The 19,118-nt window shown below is 43.1% G+C and overlaps 2 protein-coding genes across 4 annotated transcripts in view; both read right to left on the bottom strand.

Annotated features, from left to right (window-relative positions):
• LOC129838790 (cholinephosphotransferase 1-like) overlaps positions 1-13,537 on the bottom strand; it is an 18,117-nt gene extending 4,580 nt beyond the window's left edge. The window contains exons 1-4 of the mRNA XM_055905964.1: positions 13,064-13,537; positions 6,129-6,276; positions 302-443; positions 65-149 (exon numbers count right to left, since the gene is read on the bottom strand). Coding sequence (XP_055761939.1) covers positions 65-149; positions 302-443; positions 6,129-6,276; positions 13,064-13,303 — 615 coding nt within the window. The 5' untranslated portion in view covers positions 13,304-13,537. The remainder of the gene's footprint in view (positions 1-64; positions 150-301; positions 444-6,128; positions 6,277-13,063) is intronic.
• Positions 13,538-14,380: 843 nt separating this feature from the next.
• LOC129838427 (myosin-binding protein C, slow-type-like) overlaps positions 14,381-19,118 on the bottom strand; it is a 39,686-nt gene continuing 34,948 nt past the window's right edge. For 2 of the 3 annotated variants that reach the window (XM_055905368.1, XM_055905366.1), the window contains 5 exons: positions 18,967-19,106; positions 18,635-18,794; positions 18,082-18,218; positions 16,879-17,065; positions 14,381-14,948 (listed from right to left, as the gene is read on the bottom strand). In XM_055905368.1, coding sequence (XP_055761343.1) covers positions 14,848-14,948; positions 16,879-17,065; positions 18,082-18,218; positions 18,635-18,794; positions 18,967-19,106 — 725 coding nt within the window. In that variant the 3' untranslated portion in view covers positions 14,381-14,847. Of the gene's footprint in view, positions 14,949-16,100; positions 16,140-16,878; positions 17,066-18,081; positions 18,219-18,634; positions 18,795-18,966; positions 19,107-19,118 lie in introns of all 3 variants that reach the window. The other variant, XM_055905367.1, reaches the window with a different exon arrangement.

Genomic DNA, 19,118 nt, shown 5'->3' on the forward strand with positions numbered 1-19,118 from the left:
ATGAGTGGGTATGGGAGTGTGTTAGGTTTGTGTGCATGGATAGAAAAATGTATTGAAGCCATACCCTGTAGTCCCAAAGGGCCACTCCACCAAAAGCTGACATCACATACATGACAACGATGGCAATCTGGACCTCTGTCACATCAACCCTGGGTGGAGAGGAACTCATAGTTCAGAACAAGACTGTATATTTTATGAAGCACGATGGACTAGACTTAAGTACCATGTCAAAAACAAAAAAGTCATTATCTGCCCAGCAACAGCTAAACAAATAATATAATTGGGCATCATTCCTACTTACAGGCCAAAGCGCAGTGTTCCGGAAACATAGGTTTGCCAGTGTGCACAGAAGAACATGAACATCCCCACAAAGCCACAGAAGAACATCCAATCAGGGTAGCTTCCTATCCCACAGGATATACATGTTCCCACAGAAACAAACACTGGAGAGAGAGGAGAGAGAGAGACAGAGAACTAAATGAGCAACAATGTGTCATACAGTGGCTTGCGAAAGTATACACCCCCTTGGCATTTTTCCTATTTTGTTGCCTTACAACCTGAAATTAAAATAGATTTGAGGGGTTTGTATCATTCGATTGACACCACATGCCTACTTTGAAGATGCAAATACATTTTTGTGAAACAAACCAGAAATATGACAAAAAAAACAAACAAAAAAAAACCTAAAAACTTGAGCATGCATAACTATTCACCCCCTCAAAGTCAATTCTTTGTAGAGCCACCTTTTGCAGCAATTACAGCTGCAAGTCTCTTGGGGTATGTCTCTATAACCTTGGCACATCTAGCCACTGGGATTTTTTGCCCATTCTTCAAGGCAAAACTGCTCCAGCACCTTCAAGTTGGATGGGTTCTGCAGGTGTACAGTAATCTTTAAGTCATACCACAGATTCTCAATTGAATTGAGGTCTGGGCTTTGACTAGGCCATTCCAAGACATTTAAATGTTTCTCCTTAAACCCCTTGAGTGTTGCTTTAGCAATATTCTTTGGGTCATTGTCCTCCTGGAAGGTGAATCTCCGTTCCAGTCTCAAATCTCTGGAAGACTGAAACAGGTTACCCTCAAGAATTTCCCTGTATTTAGCGCCATCCATCATTCCTTCAATTCTGATCTGTTTCCCAGTCCCTGCCGATGAAAACATCGCTTAAAGTGGTCCTATGGACAGATACTCCAATCTCCGCTGTGGAGCTTTGCAGCGCCTTTAGGGTTATCTTTGGTCTCTTTGTTGCCCCTCTGATTAATGCCCTCATTGCCTGGTCTGTGAGTTTTGGTGGGCGGCCCTCTCTTGGCAGGTTTGTTGTGGTGCCATATTCTTTCTATTTAAAAATAAATAAATAATGGATTTAAATGGTGCTCCGTGGGATGTTCAAAGTTTCAGATATTTTTTTATTACAACTCTGATCTGTACTTCTCCACAACTTTGTCCCTGACCTGTTTGGAGCTCCTAGGTCTTCATGGTGCCGCTTGCTTGGTGGTGCCCCTTGCTTACTGGTTTTGCAGAATCTGGGGTCTTTCAGAACAGGTGTATACAGTTGAAGTCAGAAGTTTACATACATCTTAACCAAATACATTTCAACTCAGTTTCACAATTCCTGACTTTTAATCCGAGTAAAAATTCCCTGTCTTAGGATCACCACTTTATTTTAAGAAAGTGAAATATCAGAATAACAGTAGAGAGAATGATTTATTTAATATTTTATTTCTTTCATCACATTCCCAGTGGGTCAGAAGTTTACATACACTCAATTAGTATTTAGTAGCATTGCCTTTAAATTGTTTAACTTGGGTCAAACGTTTCGGGTAGCCTCCACAAGCTTCCCACAATAAGATGGGTGAATTTTGGCCCATTCCTCCTGACAGAGCTGGTGTAACTGAGTCAGGTTTGTAGGTCTCCTTGCTCGCATACGCCTTTTCAGTTCTGCTCACAAATTTTCTATGGGATTGAGGTCAGGGCTTTGTGATGGCCACTGCAATACCTTGACTTTGTTGTCCTTAAGCCATTTTGCCACAACTTTGGAAGTATGCTTGGGGTCATTGTCCATTTGGAAGACCCTTTTACAACCAAGCTTTAACTTCAAGACTGATGCTTTGAGATGTTGCTTCAATATATCCACATAAATTTCCTCCCTCATGATGCCATCTATTTTGCGAAGTGCACCAGTCCCTCCTGCAGAAAAGCACCCCCACAATATGATGCTGCCACCCCCATGCTTCACGGTTGGGATGGTGTTCTTCAGCTTGCAAACCTCCCCCCTTTTTCCTCCAAACATAACAATGGTCATTATGGCCAAACAGTTATATTTTGATTCATCAGACCAGAGGACATTTCCCCAAAAAGTACAATCTTTGTCCCCATGTGCAGTTGCAAACCGTAGTCTGGCTTTTTTTTAAATCAAATCAAATTTTATTAGTCACATACACATGGTTAGCAGATGTTAATGCGAGTGTAGCGAAATGCTTGTGCTTCTAGTTCCGACAATGCAGTAATAACAACAAGTAATCTAACCTAACAATTCCGCAACTACTACCTTATACACGCAAGTGTAAAGGGATAAAGAATATGTACATAAAGATAAATGAATGAGTGTTGGTACAGACGGCATAGGCAAGGTGCAGTAGATGGTATAGAGTACGGTATATACCTATGAGATGAGTACTGTAGGGTATGTAAACATAAAGTGGCATAGTTTAAAGTGGCTAGTGGTCCATGTATTACATAAGATGGCAAGATGCAGTAGATGATATAGAGTACAGTATATACATAAGAGATGTGTAATGTAGGGTATGTAAACATTATATTAGGTGGCATTGTTTAAAGTGGCTGGTGGTACATTTTTACATAATTTCCATCAATTCCCATTTTTAAGGTGGCTGGAGCTGAGTCAGTTTGTTGGCAGCGGCCGCTAAATGTTAGTGGTGGCTGTTTAACAGTCTGATGGCCTTGAGATAGAAGCTGTTTTTCAGTCTCTCGGTCCCTGCTTGGATGCACCTGTACTGACCTCGCCTTCTGGATGATAGCGGGGTGAACAGGCAGTGGCTCGGGTGGTTGTTGTCCTTGATGATCTTTATGGCCTTCCTGTGACATCGGGTGGTGTAGGTGTCCTGGAGGGCAGGTAGTATGCCCCGGGTGATGCGTTCTGCCGACCTCACTACCCTCTGGAGAGCCTTACGGTTGTGTGCGGAGCAGTTGCCGTACCAGGCGGTGATACAGCCCGACAGGATGCTCTCGATTGTGCATCTGTAGAAGTTTGTGAGTGCTTTTGGTGACAAGCCGAATTTCTTCAGCCTCCTGAGGTTGAAGAGGCGCTGCTGCGCCTTCTTCACAACGCTGTCTGTGTGGGTGGACCAATTCAGTTTGTCCGTGATGTGTACACCGAGGAACTTAAAACTTTCCACCTTCTCCACTACTGACCCGTCGATGTGGATAGGGGGGTGCTCCCTCTGCTGTTTCCTGAAGTCCACAATCATCTCCTTTGTTTTGTTGACGTTGAGTGTGAGGTTATTTTCCTGACACCACACTCCGAGGGCCCTCACCTCCTCCCTGTAGGCCGTCTCGTCGTTGTTGGTAATCAAGCCTACCACTGTAGTGTCGTCCGCAAACTTGATGATTGAGTTGGAGGCGTGCATGGCCACGCAGTCGTGGGTGAACAGGGAGTACAGGAGAGGGCTCAGAACGCACCCTTGTGGGGCCCCAGTGTTGAGGATCAGCGGGGTGGAGATGTTGTTACCTACCCTCACCACCTGGGGGCGGCCCGTCAGGAAGTCCAGGACCCAGTTGCACAGGGCGGGGTCAAGGCCCAGGGTCTCGAGCTTGATGACGAGTTTGGAGGGTACTATGGTGTTAAATGCTGAGCTGTAGTCGATGAACAGCATTCTCACATAGGTATTCCTCTTGTCCAGATGGGTTAGGGCAGTGTGCAGTGTGGTTGCGATTGCGTCGTCTGTGGACCGATTGGGTCGGTAAGCAAATTGGAGTGGGTCTAGGGTGTCCGGTAGGGTGGAGGTGATATGGTCCTTGACTAGTCTCTCAAAGCACTTCATGATGACGGAAGTGAGTGCTACGGGGCGGTAGTCGTTTAGCTCAGTTACCTTAGCTTTCTTGGGAACAGGAACAATGGCGGCCCTCTTGAAGCATGTGGGAACAGCAGACTGGGCTAAGGATTGATTGAATATGTCCGTAAACACACCAGCCAGCTGGTCTGCGCATGCTCTGAGGACGCGGCTGGGAATGCCGTCTGGGCCTGCAGCCTTGCGAGGGTTAACACGTTTAAATGTTTTACTCACCTCGGCTGCAGTGAAGGAGAGCCCGCAGGTTTTGGTAGTGGGCCGTGTCAGTGGCACTGTATTATCCTCAAAGCGGGCAAAAAAGGTATTTAGCCTGTCTGGGAGCAAGACATCCTGGTCCGCGACTGGTTTTCTTTTTGTAATCCGTGATAGACTGTAGACCCTGCCACATACCCCTTGTGTCTGAGCTGTTGAATTGCGATTCAATTTTGTCTCTGTACAGGGACTTAGCCTGTTTGATAGCCTTGCGGAGAGAATAGCTACACTGTGTGTATTCGGTCATGTTTCCGGTCACCTTGCCCTGGTTAAAAGCAGTGGTTCGCGCTTTCAGTTTCACGCGAATGCTGCCGTTAATCCACGGTTTCTGGTTTGGGAATGTTTTAATCGTTGCTCTGGGTACGACATCGTCAATGCACTTCCTAATGAACTCGCTCACCGAATCAGCATATTCTTCAATGTTGTTGTTGGACGCCGTGCGGAACATATTCCAATCCGCGTGATCGAAGCAGTCTTGAAGCGTGGATTCAGATTGGTCGGACCAGCGTTGAACAGACCTGAGCGCGGGAGCTTGTAGTTTTCATTTCTGTTTGTAGGCTGGAATCAACAAAATGGAGTTGTGGTCAGCTTTTCCGAAAGGAGGGCGGGGGAGGGCCTTATATGCGTCGCGGAAGTTAGTATAACAATGGTCCAGAGTTCTGGCGGTTCATTGCTGTACGGCCTTTCAGGTTATGTCCATATAGGACCCGTTTTACTGTGGATATAGATACTTCTGTACGTGTTTCCTCCAGCATCTTCACAAGGTGTTTTGCTGTTGTTCTGGGATTGATTTGCACTTTTCGCACCAAAGTACGTTCATCTCTAGGAAACAGAACTCCTTCCTGAGTGGTATGCTGGCTGCGTGGTCCCATGGTGTTTATACTTGCGTACTATTGTTTGTACAGATGAACGTGGTACCTTCAGGCGTTTGGAAATCCCTCCCAAGGATGAACCAGACTTGTGTAGGTCTACAATTTGTTTCCTGAGGCCTTGGCTGATTTCTTTTGATTTTCCCATGATGACAAGCAACGAGGCACTGAGTTTGAAGTTAGGCCTTGAAATACATTCACAGGTACAACTCCAATTGACTCAAATTATGTAAATTACCTATCAGAGGCTTCTAAAGCAATGCCATTTTCCAAGCTGTTTAAAGGCTCAGTCAACTTAGTGTATGTAAACTTCTGACCCACTGGAATTGTGATACAGTGAATTCTAAGTGAAATAATTTATCTGTAAACAACTGTTGGAAAAATTACTTGTGTCATGCACAAAGTAGATATCCTAACCAACTTGCCAAAACTATAGTTTGTTAACAATACATTTGTCGAGTGTTAAGTAATTATGTTACTTCTGAAGGTAAGTGTTTGCACCAGATCTTATTTAGGGGCTTCATAGCAAAGGGGGTGAATACATATGCACGCACCACTTTTCATCTGCATTTTTTTTTTTTTAAACAAGTTATTTTTTCCATTTCACATCATCAATTTGGAATATTTTGTGTATGTCCATTACCTGAAATACAAATAAATATCCATTTAAATTACAGGTCAAAATGCAATAAAAAAGGGGGATGAATACTTTTGCAAGGCACTGTACTTCTGATGCATAGAACAATGTTTGTTGTCATTCAATATGATACACTGGTTGCTATGAAGCTAAACACTAAATTTGATCTAGTCCAGACTCTAGACAAAAGTACAGGGGAGCCCCACGGCTTGAAACACACTTGGTCAGGTACTGTAAAGCACCACAAATTCAAACAGGCAACAAAAATATTATTTGGCCCGCACCTGTGGAGACAGCATCACAGCCGTGGTCAAAGAGCTCCCCCAGCGCAGAGCTGCTGTTTGTCCTCCGGGCCTGCTTCCCATCGATGGCATCCAGCGACTGATAGATGAACAGGCCCAACGCACTCAGGATGAAGGCCCATGCTGGAGCCTGGAAAGAGGTAGGGAGACAGAGGGAGGGAAGGAGGGAGAGCGAGAGGGGTTGATTAAACAAGACGATGGAATGACCTGGTTTCTATTTCAACTAGGACAAACTTTTCCTCCACCATCCCCCGTTGAAGTGAAAGGTCTCGGTTCTTTGTTTACTCCCAGTCATAAGACAAACAGACTTGTTTACATGAGATGCAGGGTGTATTTCCAAATCAAATCAGTGAAGATTGAAGAAAGCCACGACACACATTGGGGAAAGTTGTTTATCTTATTTTGAGTCACTTCTTGCAAAACAGAGAGTTGCTTGTGTTTGACAAGTTTCCTTCAACACGGGTTTGCTTTCTCTAACAGACATGTTCTAACATTTTCTAAAACGTATGCTTACTACAGCTGTTTTCTAGAAAATCATTTGAAAGGCAAAACAGCATAATGCAGGCCTGGGCAATTATTTTGACAAATATATCTACTGTAAATCACATGTGCCACTTATTTTACTTTTTTTTTAACATGCACAGAAATAAACCACATCCATGTTCTCATTTCGGTAGGTATTTTCATTATTAACCATGCAATGAACTACATGGAGGGAGAAGTACACTGTGCATTCAGCACCACGGACAGAACTCTTGTTAACAGGTATGCACAAAAACACAAGAGAGCGAGCTCAAAATTACATTTAAAAACTACTCAGTCTGAGGAGTGAAGTCTGATGGGCATTGACTAGAGCAGTGAAGTCAGGTATAGTTTCTGACGTCGCCATGTGCAGGATTGCTGAGAGGTGAGAGTCAGTAAGAGATGATCTGTGCCTTGACTTGTTATATTTCATCACTGAAAATGTCTGTTCACATACATAGGTTGACCCAAACAGTACAAACATATTCTCAGCATGACTCCTAACCTTTGGAAAGTGTTGTTCATCAAAGATGCATAGAACCTCGTCAGTGACATCGTTTTGAATATTTCTCCAATCACTGCATCAGACTGAAGATTGATAAGCTCAAGTTGCAGGTCAGTGGGAGCGTTATCCACATTGAAGGTGAGGAAACCAACAGCATGTCATTTTCCAACACTTTGAAAACTCACCGTTCAAAGCATGCAGCAGTGATGTATACTTCTCCCGCTGGTCATCTGATAGGGAACAGACTAGTAGTGTGGGAAAGTGGGTGAGATTGTTGGCTTCTACTTGGTGGGTCAGGAGGAGTAATTTTCCCTTAAAGGCTTTGACAAGGCTGTAGATCTGATGTGCAAAAAGGCCATTCCCTTGTAGTTTGGAATTCAGTTCATTCATGAGGGCCATGATGTCCACGGTGAAGGCAAAGTCAGCCAACCATTCTTTATCTTGCAGTTGAGGGAAATCCACATAATATTTTCCTTTCAATTGCAAAAACTCAATCTCTACTTCAGGTCCCACACCCTTTTAAGCACCTTCCCAAAACTCAGCCATCTCACGTTTGTGTGGTAGTGGAGATCTGCATGACCCGACTGTCTCTTCCAACAGGGAGACAAACTGCATGTGGTTTAAAGATTTTGCTCTTATGAAGTTTACCACTTTAGTGACTGTATCCACAACATGGCTCATTTTCAGAACACCTCCTGATGAATATTCGCAATGCAGGAAAATCATTTTCTGATCTGGGTTCAGCTCAGCTACTTGATCTTGTATCCTTTCCAAAAGGCCAACATTTTTTATTGTCACGTTTGAGCACCCATCAGTGGTGACACTGGATACCTTTTCAAAACTTAGTCCCAGCTTTGCCACACACTTATTAACCTCCTCCAATAAATCTTTCCCTGTGGTTGTGCTCTTCATTGACAGCGCTGAAGCAAGCTCCTCTAATTTCAAAGTCTGGGGTTATGCCTGGTAAGAATATCAACAACTGCGCCGTGTCGCGTTCATCAATGCTCTTATCCAGGGCCAAGGAGAAATAGGTGAAATCCTTTACCTTGTCTTTCAACTGTTGTTCCATATTCTCAACACACTATGTCTAGGGTTGCAAAGGGTTTGAATTTGGGGTATTTTAATTAAATTAATTTAAAACAAAGTTAGCTTATAACAGTGAACCTTTTTTGTGGGATACACATTAGGCAATTTTAGGTCTTGTGGCATATTTTGGTTAAACTATCCCCAATTCAATGGAATTGCAACCCTCTACATGCACAGTGCACTCTTCCATCACATGAACAGCTGATTCTCAAGATCTTACACACTAATGAGATGCTTTGAGCCCACACTACTACACTGTCTGAGCCAAGGACAACATGCTTTCTGGTAAGTTTTGATTACAATACTAGGTGGGGTGAATATATTTTATATGACATACATGATTTTTTGTTAACTAGTAAATAGTAGCCTACATCAAAGTGTGTTTAAATCATTGCTAACAATTTCTGCTAGTTAGTTTTTGCTACCATGTGGGTTTTAGCTTGCTTGAGCCTGCTAACTAAGAAGTGTTAATTCACCTGTTTCCATACATGTTTCATTTTAAAACATTTATCTTACAAAGGAGTTGTTTAATCTAACTGCTTAACTATTTATCTGTACATGGAATTGTATTTGGATAAAAAAAAAAAAAATTCTAATCTTTACAGGAAAATGCCACGGGAACTATCTTTCACTGCAGCTAATATAGAAGGAAAAGCTGTGTACATTTGCAAATACTGTGCCAAATCATACGTGAAGAATGCAACAAAGATACAGAAGCATCTGGCCAAGTGCATAAAGTTCCCTCAGCGCTCACAAGCAACCTCTGACAAAAGTCCCTCTACCTCTATTCGAGGTGAAAATGATGAATCAGACATCTTATCGATAGCAACAGCTAATGGTCCTCCTGGAATCATAACTTTTGACTCAATGGAGGAACGTAGTCAGAAATGCTGATGAATGTCTTGCTCGAGCTGTGTATGCAACTGGTTCACCTCTGATGCTCACAGGCAATGTGTATTGGAAGAGATTTCTGAATGTTCTTCGCCCAGCATACACCTCTTCAACCAGACATGTTTTATCTACTCATTTGCTGGATGCAGAGTTCAGAGTTCAAGTGAAGGTCAAGCAAATCATAGAGAAAGCAGATTGTTTTGCAATCATCTCTGATGGGTGGTCAAATGTTCGTGGGCAAGGAATAATTAACTACATCATCTCCACCCCTCAATCAGTATTCTAGAAGAGCACAGACACAAGGGACAACAGACACACCGGTATCTACATTGCAGATGAGCTGAAGGCAGTCATCAATGACCTTGGACCACAGAAGGTATTTGCACTGGTGACAGACAATGCTGCAAACATGAAGGCTGCTTGGTCTAAAGTGGAGGAGTCCTATCCTCACATTACACCCATTGGCTGTGCTGCTCATGCATTGAATCTGCTCCTCAAGGACATCATGGCACTGAAAATGGATACACTACAAGGGAGCCAAGGAAATGGTTAGGTATGTGAAGGGTCATCAAGTTATAGCAGCAATCTACCTCACCAAGCAAAGTGAGAAGAATAAGAGCACCACATTGGAGCTGCCTAGCAACACCCGTTGGGGTGATGTTGTCATCATGTTTGACAGTCTCCTAGAGGGGAAGGAGTCTCCAAGAAATGGCCATATCACAGTCTGACGATATGGACAGCCCCATCAAGAGGATCCTCATGGATGATGTATTTCAGGAGATAGTGGCAAGCAGCCTGAAACTCCTGAAACCTATAGCAGTAGCCATTGCACGGATTGAGGGAGACAATGCCATCCTGTCTGATGTTCAGAGTCTACTTGCAGATGTAAGAGAAAACATCCGTACTGCCCTGCCCACTTCACTGTTGCTCCAAGCAGAGGAAACTGCAGTTCTGAAATACATCAAAAAGCGTGAAGACATCCGCAGCGTGCATGTTGGACCCAAAGTATGCTGGCAAGAGCATCCTGTCTGGTGCATAGATCAACAAGGCCTATGGTGTCATCACTACCGTATCTCGCCACCTTGGCCTGAATGAGGGCAAGGTTCTTGGCAGTCTGGCGAAGTACACTTCCAAGGAAGGGCTTTGGAATGGAGATGAGATATGTTGGCACGACTGCCATATTGCATCAGCCACCTGGTGGAAGGGACTTTGTGGATCTGAGGCTCTTTCCCCTGTTGCCTCCATCATCCTCCAAATCCCACCAACATCAGCTGCCTCAGAGCACAAGTGGTCCTTGTTTGGGAACACACACACACACACACCAAAGCATGCAACAGACTGACCAATACAAGGGTTGAAAAATTGGTGGCCATCCGGGCAAATTTGAGGCTTTTTGAGCCTGACGAGCCACCCTCAACAAGGTTGGAAAGTGAAGATGAGGCCTCAGAGTCTGATGTTCAAGAGGTGGACATTGAGGAGGTCCATGGAGAAGACATGGAAGCCTGAGAGGATGACAACCAAAGCTTTCGTTTCTAGACTATCATTTTACAGATGTGTTGAAAACATTTTTGGGAGATGCGATGGATCATTGGGAATCATTTAATATTCCCTTTTGTTGTTCAGTGAAATCATCGCATGTGAAGAGTCAACTCAATTAAAGTTACATTTGTAAGTAAATTATTTATATTTATATTGGAAGGATTTAATCATTTGCAATTATGTCTACTTATGATAAGATAAAATGTTTATGTCTCCATATGGTATGCTAAATATATCCAATGCAATAAACATTACATTTAAATGGTATTAATATTAATTTGCATATATTTCCAATAATTCCCATATATTCCCGTTAATTCCCATAGAAAGTTTCCACCTCTGAATATTCCCCAAAATGTGCAACCCTAGCTGTGTCACTGTTCGTCTTGACAGGGAAACATTTTCAAACAGCTCTTTCTTGTCGGGGGAAAGTATTGCTCCAGAGTCAATGAAACATTCTTTAAAACATTTGCCCTCAGTGAATGGCTTGCTATATTTAGCAATTTTGTGGGACAGTGCCCTCTGCTCAGAAGACATATTCCTATATTTCTCTGCATGCTTCGTCTGGAAGTGTCGGGACAAGTTGTAGTCTTTCAAGACAGCGATGCTCTCTTTGCACACAGCTTTCCCTGATACCTCAATAAAGAAATATTTCAATAACTTATTCATTTGAATGACCCTCCCAACCCCCACCACACACAGACACACACGTGTGAGTGTGTAAGAAAAAAAAAGTGAAAGTATGGTAAAGGTAAGTAGATGACCTGACTGGGTGAGTTCCTACCACTGGGACTTGAAGTATCCCCAGCCATCTGGACATTAGGGGTGAGCCAACAATCAGTGTTTATCATCTCGATACAACAATGTACGAGTAGTGGAGCCAGACATTTGTTGGTGGGTGGGCCTCAAGACATTTGGGTGGGACAATTTTTTTCTTTAAATAAATACAACTTTATTTTTATTTATTTAGGAAAACGGCTAACTTTCTGACATTCTACAAAATGTTACCATGGGGCAAAGAGAACTTAGCTCTTTTTGTTGCCCAATCTGATTCGATGGGTCTGTCTTTCCAGTAGGTGGGCCCGGGCTCAAGCGGTTGCAATGTCCTGTGCTGTACTGTACTCTTCTCTCTGCACTGTACTTGCCTGTGTTCTCTCAACACAACACTACTGTTTTGGCCTGTGTGTTTGTCCCATTGGTTTGTCCACCACAACTATTTTGACAGTAGTTCTTTTTTCTCTTTCTAGATATCCTGCTGTTCTCCAGTCCCTTCCTCTGCCAACAACAACAAACTGCTCTTCAGTAACCCCTGCCCCCCCAAAAAGCCCTTTCTGTATACAGGTAGTCATCTTAGTTACATGGCTCTCAGGCAAGTTCGGTATTGAGTATAGGTGTACAGGATCACCCTTGACATATTTTCAGTTGGCCAGTGACAGTGGTGTATGCTGCAGCTCATGTCCAGCTCATTTAGTTATTCAAAGCTGTACTGTATATACAGAATGCAAATGGAGACAGGTTACATGTAAGTCCATGGCTGCATTGACAACTTATGCTGCATATAAAATGCCCTTGTTGAATTGTCTGCTGCACAACCCTGCCTGGAGCTTGATGGAATCTGGACTTTGTGTCAGTGGTGAGATTCCAATCTGTACTGTGGGATAGGTGGACAAAGGTATAGAACTAATACACATATTGTAACTAGTCTCTGAATACCTGACAGACACACGCCTGAACGCACACTATACAAAGGACAGAAAAGAAGCCAAACAGGCAAAGGGTAGGTTCACACACACCCTCTCTCTTTCGTCAGAGAATCGACCTAAGTGGATGACAGGTCATAGTATGAACACGTGACATTGTTAAACCCTACGTATTCGCCCTGTTATTGGTTTGCTGACTATGGTTGAAGTTGTATACCTATTGTTATCGATTTGCTTATTTTACATGATCCAATCAAAGTTCAAACTTGCAATAGGTAAAGTTAATTACTTTAGTTTTCCTTGAACAAACATTCAGCCAGACTTTCTCCCAGTTACATTAAAATTACTATTCGCTTGATTTGTGAGTGGATGAGCAAACATGGTGGCAACTTTGACACTAACTCTTATTTTGCATTTTAATCAAGCAAATGCATTAAGTCAACAACAATAGGCTATTAGACAAACTTTCGAGGAACAAAACATTAGATAGTTGACTGTGCACATTGTCCACCAACTATTCTGATGTTTTGAGCAGTTGTAAAGTAACAATAGTGCTGTAAATGGATTCGAGTTGCAACAATGTTACACATGATCTCAGAGAGTTACAATGCTGTCATGGGGTGTTGCTACATGGCTACTCGAAAGTTTCCCCCCCAAGGTCGCAAAGCACTTACCTCCTCTGTTGCCGTTGGGCAGTAAAACACCAACACTACAGTTGTGACTATATTTATTACCAGTCCAATTATAGTCAGAGTATTAGGCGCTACCCAAGTTGGAATTTGTTGGACCAGCCAATTCCAATATATCTGACAAGGAGGTTCGAAAAGGGATCGACCCGAAGCGCTATATTTGTGCTCCTCCAGCCGCTTGAGTTGTGCGGCTGACAGCGGCTCCGGCCACAAGAAATGTGGCATTGTTTTCAGCTTCGGCGCTACGAAAAGTAGCCAATCACCCAGCGATAGTCTTGACGTTCCTGTCGGTTTCAGGCACTGATGTCTTCTCGCGATCGCCCAGAAAATACTTGCTCATTTGGCAGTTACGTGTGAATAGTCATTTTTCCAGAGCGGAACCATGAATGTCGATATTTTTTCCGTTTGTGATTGAGAATTGCGTTTCAGCAGGAAGCAAGTCTCCGGAAGGGAATGAGGCCGGGAATTTCAAATGAAATGTAGTCATTTGACCGCTAGGAGCAGTGAACTACAACTGCAGTAGGTTACTGCAGCTTCATAGCTCCATTGAACGTAACATTGTACAATTTTATTCTGTAGTTGCAACATTTCTGAGTGCACTCTGAAGTTAATTTGGCGTGTTCTTTAAGCATTTTAATACTGTAATTTCACGCTGCATGAGCTCAGAGAAGGCAAAGCCCCCTGGGGGAGAAAGGAGAGACTCAATTTGTTGTTAGGAGCTATAGAGAGAAAGTGAAAGAGAGAGCGAAGACTATCAATCTTTAACAGAAAAAGATCATAAGAGTCCAACATTTCTAGTTAATATGGCGTGTTCTTTACGCATCTTAATACTGTAATTTGTTCCTATTATGTACTGAAAAACATTTATTTAAATGTTTTATTTACACATAAAGGATGCTATGTTACATGTTTTTATTTTATTCCAGGAGTCATAAACAAACAATTGAAGATGAAAGCATGCGCAGATAGCCTGACAGCTACGAATATACTCAAGCCTGAAGTACAGTATGGGCACAGAAAGCACAGTGTCATGCAGTGTAAGGCTTAAACAAAAGGTTGGATAACTGTCTGTTTGAAAGCCCAAATCAAATGTTATTGGTAACATACACATGGTTAGCAGATGTTAAAGCGAGTGTAGCGAAATGCTTGTTAGAACGCGAAGCGAGGCGACCATCTCTGTCGGCGCCATCATCAATGTAGTCAGACAACTATACTTTTCATACTCCAAGAACAGAAAATGAAATCAGAAAGGGACTGATGAAATACTGTCAATTCTCATTGCAAATCACCAGATCAGAAATGTTTTAATATTTGTATCTTTTGAAGTTCAATCTTTAATCACAAGACATTGCATAACAGCCATATTGTTTATACATTTCAACATTAGCTCCCTCCCCCAAACACAGTTCCCAATCCCAATCCCAACAGAGACAAAACATGTCCAGATAAATGGAAATTACAGTTCATCCTACTGTACATTTCCCGCACTACTCATCTAAAATAAAAAGCTACAGCCAAAACACTGCCAACATGCAACTGAGCTTAAACAGAGCCTTCTGAATACTAGGAGATGACTCAAAGCTGGTGATGAATTGGCTTCTTCTATGGTAACTAGCTCCATACCCGCACACAGCATGCCATGCCAAAGTTCAGTACATCCCTCCCTTCCCCTCCAGCCCCTCCCTCGACTGCTGGTGAGAGGCAGATCACTAGTGGTGTGACGACAGGTTTCCGGGCAGCCTAGGCATATCAGAGGTTGCTCAGTCCGACTACTTCTCTGGCTGCTCCACGGCCTTGGTCTCGCTCATGTACTTATCAATCAGGTGTAAAGGCACTCCCCGCTGCATGAGCTCAGAGAAGGTAAAGCCCCCTGGGGGAGAAAGGAGAGACACTCAGTTTGTTGTTAGGAGCTATAGAGAGAAAGTGAAAGAGAGAGCGAAGACTATCAATCTTTAACAGAGAGAAGATCGTAAGAGTCCAAATATGGGCTGTGCAACATTGAAACAGACACTGAAACAGCGAAAAGAGGGTGAGTCTGCAACAAAGAAACAGAAGAGACACCATACAGTACAAAAAAGAAGAGATACCAAAGTGGACAGCAGTGAGAGGAGAGAAAACAGAGACAGTGTCAGTAAAGGACAGGTGCAATACGTCACTTTTGAGTCTGTGAGTAAATCTATATCTGCCTAGGCTTACAGTGGCAGAGGTATAGGAGCCATGACATGACCATTCACTAAGTAGGCCCAAAATGCGCCAAGAAGCTCAGGAACATTTACTGGATTTTGCCTTCTCTAGTACATAATAGATGGGGCATTGACACAAATGATAATAACCCTATTGTGTCAAATATAGGCCTACTATAGATATATCATCTATGTATTAAATCAGCAGAAAGTGATCTATGGATGAATTGTATCTTATCACCCCAGTAAATATAACACGTATATACAGGATCCTGGAGTAACGACTTTTGGAAAATAATGTAAGCATAATGTCAACCTTTAATCTTTAACAAAGAGCCATGCTCTGCAGATGTTGGTATTTACTCTGATGTCAAGATCAGACCATTTGCACTACTTTGAAGGTTACTTACCTTTTGTGTGTGGCATATGTTAGATGAGGAACAGGCACAGGGAAACACAGGTCATACAAGCAGGCACGTCACACTAACCGTTAAAATAGACTTCTGAAATGTTAGGGGTACGCTTGACTTTAGACAGCCACCCTAGACAGCAACCCTAGAGTGTTTCTGGAAAGTAACTGGCTCCAATGAACACTGCCCATAAAGTGTCTAGAGCCACATACACAATCTATTATGTTACTGTACATATCACACATCCATTTTGACTAAAGCAGGCAAGCCCTGAACTCTTACATTCCTTCCCTTGGTACTCTTTCAGACGGGTGGGTGTGAACTTAAATAGACTACCTAGTACTGCTGAGAAAAGCTGTATTATTGGCATTTGACAGCTGCAGAATGAATGACATAAGCTTCATATGCCAAAACCATATGAAAGCTTACCTTGGATGAGAACATACATTCACTATTCCTGAGTGGGGACTGGGGGGAGAGAAGAGAAGAGGGGTTATCCAAATGTTTACATGGGGGAGTTATGTGTTCTCCAGGGAATACTGGTCAGTTATTGAACTCATTTTATATGAGGAGTTAAACACATAATTGAAGGAACATCATCATCTGTTGAGGGGAAACATTAAAACATGGAGCCACAAGATAGTATTCATCTAACAAGGGAACTACATCTAGAACACTACGTATTTGCGTGTGTTTGAGTTATGAGGTGTTGATGTGTGATGACGCCTTAAGAAGACCTGGACCATGCTTTATTGGTGAAGCATGCTACATTTGACGATGTGACTTTGAAGTTGTGGTAGTACATTCAACAGTGGTAGTCGGATGAACAGGATTCGGATGAACACAAGTGACATTACTGAAGTCTTGTATGAGCACCTGTGACTAGATGAACATGTTTAAAATGGTCTAAAATGAGAAGGAAATGCATAGATTGAGTTCAGCCACGTGATGTAATACGTTGTTCCTCATTGGAGTAGCAGGGCTGATGTAATGACAACCCCCTGGATATTGTATATGACAATATAAGCATATATCATCTACGATATATGTACGACGGATACTTACAGGACCACAGCTGATACGGACGGGCCTTTGGTGGTGTAGTCACTGAAACAAACTATGTACTGATCTACGTCACCAAAGAGTCTAGACACGTGTGGATAACATACACCGCAGGTTACCAGGTACCCCTACAGCCCAAACTGACCTTTAACCTCCAGCTTACACTCCACTAGTGCATCACCCAGGTCATTAATGGCCTTGCAGGAGTACATGCCCCCGTCGTAGGGGCTGGGTTTCCGGATCTCCAGGGTGCAGACCCCCTGGTTGCTAAACATGCGGTAGCGCGGATCGTCAATGATGGCCATCTTATTCTTCATCCAAATCACTTTGGGCTGAAGTCAAAAACAGAGAAGGTTAGCCCGTTTTTTAGAGAAGCCTCTAAAATATCAATACTCTGAGTAAAGGATGTTTCGCAAGTTACTCCCCATAATGTTTATCAAGTAGTATAAAAGGCATCGCCACTGTATCATTAAAACATTTGTCAACTCAATATGTTGTAGTACATTATTTCAGAAGCATTCAATACATTGCAATGTTTTACTGGTCTGGATTTGTACTATTTTCTCAGTGAGAGTGCCAATATATTGTTCAAGTTAGAGATACACTGTTCTGATTAGGTTATGAACAGTCATATCTTATAACCAAGAGTGCATTAATCAGATAAACCCTTATGTTTACATAGTGCCCATGGTCTGTTCATTTAATACATTTTTTTAAACCTCTCAACAAAAAACTTCAGGCAGCTGACTAGAGATGTGTTATTAGAGAGAGGATAGCTGTCAGGTGTAAAGGCTGCTGTGATTGAGAGGCAGTCAGAAATAACAGGCTGCAGGTGTAAAGCTTTCAGCATACAGCTGTGGGCCAGGACCATTTGGACCTGGTCCATCCTGGACGGGTATGGGAAACAGGCTGGACGGGTATGGGAAACAGGCTGGAGGGGTATGGGAAACAGGTTGACTAAAGGCCTAAGATGACCCACTAGGCCAGGGCATTGGATGTCCCAGCCTCAGGGCTTCAGGGCTGCACAGTCTTTAGGTTTGACTCCTAATTCATCAATTCATGCCATTGATTGGACAGAGTCAATAGAGAAGACATACTTGGTTTCCCATGTCTAAATCAATTACTAATTAATAGGCAGGACTGAACATCAGCAGTAATGATACCACAACCATGTCCAGGAGTTTAGTTGGACAGAACATTCCCAGAGGGTTGGTGTAGGCACTGTCTAAGTACAGTCCTACACACCTACCCTAGCCTGAGTCCCAGATCTGTTTGTGTCGTCTTGCCAATTGCTGAAATGGAGTTGGCAAGACAGCACAAACAGATCTGGGACCCGGGCTACACCTACCCGTGGGTTGGCGCGGACGCTGCAGTTGAGGGTGGCGTTGTAGCCAGCGATGGCGAAGGTGTTGATGAGGGGCTGGGTGAACTTGGGAGGCTCGTTGAAGTCGTGGTCGATGTACTCGGGGTTCTTCAGTTGCATGCCTGCAGAGGAAGGAAGGGAGGAAGAATGGGGTTGTACATGATACAGGCGCTGAGCTGTATCATGGGGGAATTTCCCTTGTGATCATGATTGAAGGAGAGAGAGTATTTTAATTCATCATCTGCGGTCAGAGACAGCAACATCCACATTAGCAGTACAATGTAGTGTATAAGCCATCTCTGAATAAAAGCCACTGGTCCAATTCTGTAAAAATTTATATTTTATCGCTATTGTATCATTACCTTGTGACAAAAGACAAAGAAGAAAACGAAAAAAGAAGTGACTGTGGTTCATGTCCATCTGCTTTTTGAATGAGTTGGTCCATAATATTAGAAAGTAGAGGGGGATGACATACTGGACATATTTTTCATTGCTCTCCATATGGTATCTCCCCACACACAGAGGAGCTCACACATACCTTCTTTAACGATGAGGGCACTGTCCTTGGTCTGGGTGGCACCCTCGCTCAGACCCACCATGTTCTCAGAGTAAATTCTGAAGAAGTACTCGTTCCCCACCACCAGCTCGGTGATGGTGATGCAGGTGCGGTGGTAGTGCTCAATACACGTGTACCACTCCTGTCCCACAGAGAGCAGATTAGTTTAAACATGCTGGGGATCACATTGAGTAGCACATACACTTGAATTCAATATGCATAGTACATACAGAGGTACTTTTCCTGTAAAAATCTCTCCCTCATACTGATTCCATATAGTACAGTACCAAGTGATGCATTCAGCAGACTCATACCATGGTCTTCTTGTCTGCTTTCTGGATGGTGTAGCCTGTAATGGCGGCATTGCCATTGTCCTTTGGAGGGGTCCAGTCCAGAGCCACGTTTCCCCCCCAGACCTCATCTATCTTCACACACTGTGGAGGCCCTGGGAGGTCTGAGTGGAAAG

This window comes from Salvelinus fontinalis, chromosome 39, assembly GCF_029448725.1.
Source record: "Salvelinus fontinalis isolate EN_2023a chromosome 39, ASM2944872v1, whole genome shotgun sequence".
NCBI lineage: Eukaryota > Metazoa > Chordata > Actinopteri > Salmoniformes > Salmonidae > Salvelinus > Salvelinus fontinalis.